Raw genomic sequence first — 5763 nt, 5'->3', positions numbered from 1 at the left:
GCCTAGTGCGCAGGCTCGTTGAGTGGCGAGCACGAGCCGGGATCGATTCCGGTGGGTGCAGGTGCATGACGTCATTGTGTGCAATGTGTAACGTAAACCGTGAGCTTCAAACGGCCTGGGCCGTGTATACGCACGCTTGACGCACATATCGTTATGAGCTTTTGTAAACTGTTTGATAAGCCTCGGGAGGCCTACGCTGGCTGAAGTCATCAAACACAGTCCCGGCGTTAAAATGTAAATTCAGAGATCTGATTTATTTGTAAAAATGGGCAATTTCCCAAACGTTTTTTTCCGTCATGAAACAACAATGAATAAAACACAGCTTTGGTATTATAACAACTTTGTACAAAACTAAAAATCTTTTCATAAAAAGTACTTCATACAAACATGTCTAACCTTCCATTGCATGTACAATCCTATTTATCACTGACGTCCAAATGTTGGACGCAGACAATAAAAATAAAAAACAGTTATGCCATGTTCAACAGAGGCCGCGGTGTTCCATAAAACGAAACGATACCAACTAACGAAACCCAGTTTCAAGTGTCTCTTCTTGTCCTTTGGGGGAGGGGGGGTCTGGGGGGGGGGGTACGGCCGGGACTCGAACTACCACGGCCGCCACACGGGCTCGTTACTCTCCGAGCCGGTGCTGAGCCCGACCGGGCTGACCGCGCGCGGGACGTTGGCGAAAGACGTCATCCCGTGCACCGGAGAGGGCGCGCCACTCGGGGCCGGGCTCCCGTGCACGGGGCTCGTGGTGATCGCCATGGGCACCCCCGGTGTGTTCGCGTACAGGGGGATGACCGGCGCCGTGGCGGACGCGAAGGCCGGGTTGGGTATCAAAAAGGCGAACTGTCCGTCGTTCGCGGGCACCAACTGGAAGCCGCCGAACACCTTGGGGGAGAGCGCCTCGCGGGGGGAGAGCGTGCAGCCCGCGGACCCGCCGTTGGGCAGCGTGGAGGGGAGCTGCACGTGGAGGGGCTGCCCGAGGTGCGCCGCCTGGCTTTGGGGGGGATGCTGCTGCTGCTGCTGGGGGTAGTTCAGGCCGATCATCTGGCCCATGCAGCCGGACAGGTGGTTGAGGAGCCGCGACCTCACGTCGGTGTTGACCCCCTCGGAGGTGGACAGGAAGCGGGTGACCTCGCTCATGCACTCGTTGAACCCCGCGCGGTACTTGCTGAGGACGGTGGCGTCGGTCGACAGGGCTGCTGAGGAGAGAACGACGAGAGATGATCAGTTGTGTGATACGACTCGTTTATCTCGTGGCCCTGATATAGTTCCGAGTAGGCCTACTTCGTTTAGACCGGTGCGAAGTGGTTTTTGTTTTTGATTTAAACATCAAACCTACCGCTCATCTGGACGCGCTGCAGGTTCCTCAAGTGCTTCACCGTCATCTCCAGAATGTCGGCCTTCTCCAGCTTGGAATGTCTGGAGCTCTGTGGGAAAACAACCGAGGGGGGAAAACAACCGTTAATACCAGGACTTGAGTTCAACACCGTGAGGCAAGTGGCTTGAGCCGGTGGGAACCGGACAGGTTTGACGGTTGTCGGACTTACATCTTTCTTCAGTGCGTCTAGAATGAGCGTCTTGAGCTGACCGAGGCTCTCGTTGATCCGCGCTCTGCGTCGCTTCTCCATGATCGGTTTGGATGACTGGAAAGAATAAAAAATAAGACGTTAATTCAAACTCATCTGTATTCTTTTTTTTAAACAATCCTCTGACCACTGGCGTTATCTTTAATTCACGTTGTCATTTGCCCCAAATCCCAGGTGGACGCTTGTGATCCAGCTGATAACTCAGTAGGCCTATGATGGCGACCCCCCCTGGTCCAGATCTCAGGTCTTTACCTTTCGGTGCTCGCTGGCGTTCTTGGGTTTGTCCGGGGTGTGCGCCCCGGTGGCGGGGGAGCCCGCCATGGGGGACACCGTCTGCTTCTCCATGGTGTCGGCAGGCATCATGGACCAACAAGCCTTCTCGAATCACCAGGGGAAATTTTTTTTGTAAATCCTTCTCGACCAAAGCGACGACCAAAAAAATCGTACAATATTATCACCAAGTGTCACCGCGCGTCAATGTTCAGATCAATCTCAAGGTGCGCGTGAACGGTAAAAAAAAATAATAAAAATAACCCGGGAGATGGTGACGAAGGAGCGAGCGGAGAGAGCGCGTGTCACTTGTTATCACTGTCCGCCGCGTTCCGAGAGCGCGCTCCGAAGCTGCTGCCGTTCCTGAGTCTGCTCAGCTGCCGACACACGCCGCGGTACTTATAGGCCGGCCGCCTGCTCCCAGTTCGTGTGAAACCCTCTCTGCATTCTTTCCCACACTCGTCTCAGCCAATGGGCGCGCGGACTCACCCATTGGGCGCGGGGAAGCCCGCTGATTGGACAACACCCCCGCGGGCTGTCAGTCACGCGCTAGTCAATCAGCCCTGGAGGGACAAACAACAAAGCGGCGAGCGAGCGCTGCCGGCCGGCGGCGGAGCGATACGGGAGTGACGGAATGCGCGCTCGCTCTCTCTCTCTCTCTCTCTCTCTCTCTCTCTCTCTCTCTCTCTCTCTCTCTCTCTCTCTCTCTCTCTCTCTCTCTCTCTCTCTCTCGCTCTCTTTTAGTCTTTGGCGTGCTTACTTTTTTTTGTGAAAGTCTCGGGCGTTCTTCCAAGTTATTTGAAGTTTTTTTTTTTTTTTTTTTAAAGAGAAACGATTAGGTCAGCTCTATCTTTAGGTTGGTTAAAACGGACGTTTCTATCAGTGTGTGAATCCAGCTGGTTAGGATGCACGGATTCCATACCGCGATGTCCGCCTTAAAACACAATTCACACACACACACAGGAGGTCTGCATTTATTTTATGCGCACTATAATATTATACTAAACATATTAAAACCATTTGATCGCCATTGAGTTGGGCACAATTAATTCGTACTCGGTAGGACTACTTGGAAAAGATGGCAGAAGTCTTGTTTCACATGAATATATAAAAAAGCAACACATTCTCTCACTTATTTTTATCCAGATAACCTGTTGCGGCTCCACAGAGCGCACATCTGTAATGGCACGCGAGGCGGTTTGGAACTGCACGCAGGGAGCCAATGGCATGCGGCCACTTTATGCAAATAGCACCGAGTCTGTTCCCATTGGCTGCGCGGACATCCACATGTCAATCATCCCGGCACGGCAGCGTGGAGGGGGGCGGGGCGAGAAGCCTAGGGGACTTGTGTCCGCGTGCCGGGCGCGCTGTGTGCGCCTGCTCCGTTCATCCGGGCCGCGCGGAGCACGTGCCCAAACCTCCAGATTACAGCCTTAAACCAGAGGGCTGTTCTCATGCTCCGCGCTGACTCAAAACCAATTATGGTTTGATAAGCAAAATGGGTTATTGAAAATCTGTTCAATGTAGAAAAATAGCGTAGGATTAAGAAGCACAATAAATCTGAAGGCGAGGTTTAGACTAGTGATTTAGAAAGACCAGATCCTCCATTTTGCACATTTATGATGTAAAGGAGTTATCTGTGCAGTTGGACTGCTAATCACATCAACTCCAACTCGGACAGAAGGTGATCAAGCGTGTTTTTGTATAAGTGATCAACTAATTTTCAATGAACATTCCAGTTTTACCTCAAATGTTTGCGTTCTCACACACTGCGAATAGGTGTAGCGTTGTTTTGAAGTAAAAAAAACACCCTGTGAAACTTTTAAAATAACATGATTCGTTTTGAAGGCGCTCCTTCGTGTGGGCGCCCCGAACTGCGTGTTGTGTGTATAGTGAGGGGTTCTCGGTTTGAATGAGACGGGCGCCATCTACTGACGCATTTTAGAAACTATCTAATTTAACGCAACAGAAACGTATCCATATCCAGTGTGTCCATATCATTAAAAAATAGTTCCGTTTGTAGCTATTTACATAGCTTTCTAACTTTATGGAATCATGTTTGTTATTTAAGCACAATCTAGACCCACTTACTGCAACACCAGTATTGTTAATAAAAAAAAAAAGTACGATCAAATAAATAAATAAATAATCGTTACTATTTCTTGTGGTCATTTAGGCATATACATTTATTTAATTCATGACAAAATCGAAGAAGCAATGCAATTGAGCGACGGAAATGTATATCTACTGGTAGGCCTACACACAAGTTATTTTACAAAACATAACATTTTAATGACCACCGGGTGGCAGAGGTTGGTATAAATACAAGCATCACGTTAGGCATAATGAAATATATCAGAAAGTCTCCGTTAAGCTATAATATATGATAATATAGAACCATTTCGATTTTACAAACTACAAATCTGAATTGTTTGCATCCATTTATTTTTTTGCCAGTGTATCTATTTGTTCATCCATGTCTAATGATGTTACGGTCGACGTGAATACTTCATCTCTAGCGGAAATCCCAAGAAAGAAGAATAACAATGAATCAACTATAATCAGAATATATAAATGAAAAAAAATATTTTATCTTAACTTTTCTCCCTATCCTCCGTCAAATCACACAAATACAAAATGAAACAAACAAAAACAAAACAAACGCAATAAGATAGCAACAATCATTTGCCTTGCATGATAAAAAAAACAAAAAAAAACAAACAAACAAACAAACACATCAAAAACTCCGGAGTGTGTTTCATTACAGTTGCAGCAACACAACAGCAACACAACAGCAACACAACAGCAAACGCCCCAAACTCTCTGTGTAACAAAACCTGACGCAAAGCTCCCGCTAAAAGTGGACTTCCACACGAGAGCGGCGGCGGCTTAGGGCCCCGGTCCGACTGCATGGGTCTGATCGTAATCTTACAACCAGCGCGGACGGCCCTGAGCCGCTGGGGGCCGCGCTCCATTGATTCGGCCCCCGTGTAATAAAAGTTTGTTAAGCCGCGCTCCGGTCCGGTCTCTAGTGGAGTAGGGGCCATTGTCCCGGGCCCCCCTGGTACCCCCCCTCTCCTCTCCTCTCCCGGGGCCCCGACCCTTATTTACCCAGGATCCCAGAGTCTCAAGGGCCAGCTGTGTGTGCCCGGCCCCACACTGACTTTATTTGCTCTCGGATCGGCCCAAATGATCCAGACCTAATGCTACAGAACAGGTTATACTGCTACGGTTACACACACATGGAGACTACACACGCGCACACACACACACACACACACATAGACACATAGACACACATACACACACACACATACATACATAGAGAGAGAGACACACACACACACACACACACATACATGGAGACACATGGATGCGCCCACACATGCAGACAAATACACTCACACATACATACACACACACACACACACACACACACACACACACACACACACACACACACACACACACACACACACACATAGAGAGACACACACACACACACACACACACATACATGGAGACATATGGATGCACCCACACATGCAGACAAATACACTCACACATACATACACACACACACACACACACACACACACACACACATAGAGAGAGACACACACACACACACACACATACATGGAGACACATGGATGCACCCACACATGCAGACAAATACACTCACACATACATACACACACACACACACACACACGCACATACACACACACACACACACACACACACACAGACACACACACACACATAAACACACCCCTCTGCCCCCCCCTGACACACACACACACACACACACACACACACACACACACACACAGCTTTAGGATCGAGGAATGGACTTCAGTACCTCTGTAAGGTTGAGTGACACCTGTCACATGTG

General features: G+C 49.0%; 1 protein-coding gene across 2 annotated transcripts; it reads right to left on the bottom strand.

The window, feature by feature from the left end:
- Positions 1-241: 241 nt before the first annotated feature.
- Positions 242-2244, bottom strand: LOC311371183 (transcription factor HES-4-like). 2 transcript variants are annotated; one of them, XM_084489387.1, is made up of 4 exons: positions 1848-2244; positions 1557-1652; positions 1349-1436; positions 242-1208 (listed from the first exon to the last, which is right to left on the bottom strand). In XM_084489387.1, the coding sequence occupies exons 1-4, from the start codon at positions 1956-1958 to the stop codon at positions 607-609; spliced, it is 897 nt and encodes a 298-aa protein (XP_084345513.1). In that variant the 5' UTR covers positions 1959-2244; the 3' UTR covers positions 242-606. The 2 variants fall into 2 exon arrangements, with proteins under 2 accessions (XP_084345513.1, XP_084345514.1); XM_084489388.1 differs by having other exon boundaries at positions 242-1205.
- Positions 2245-5763: the final 3519 nt, after the last annotated feature.

Source organism: Micromesistius poutassou (assembly GCF_964030765.1).
Source record: "Micromesistius poutassou genome assembly, contig: SCAFFOLD_6120, whole genome shotgun sequence".
In the NCBI taxonomy this organism is placed as follows: domain Eukaryota; kingdom Metazoa; phylum Chordata; class Actinopteri; order Gadiformes; family Gadidae; genus Micromesistius; species Micromesistius poutassou.
The sequence above is the reverse complement of the archived record's forward strand: the minus strand, read 5'-3'. Positions and strand labels throughout refer to the sequence as shown.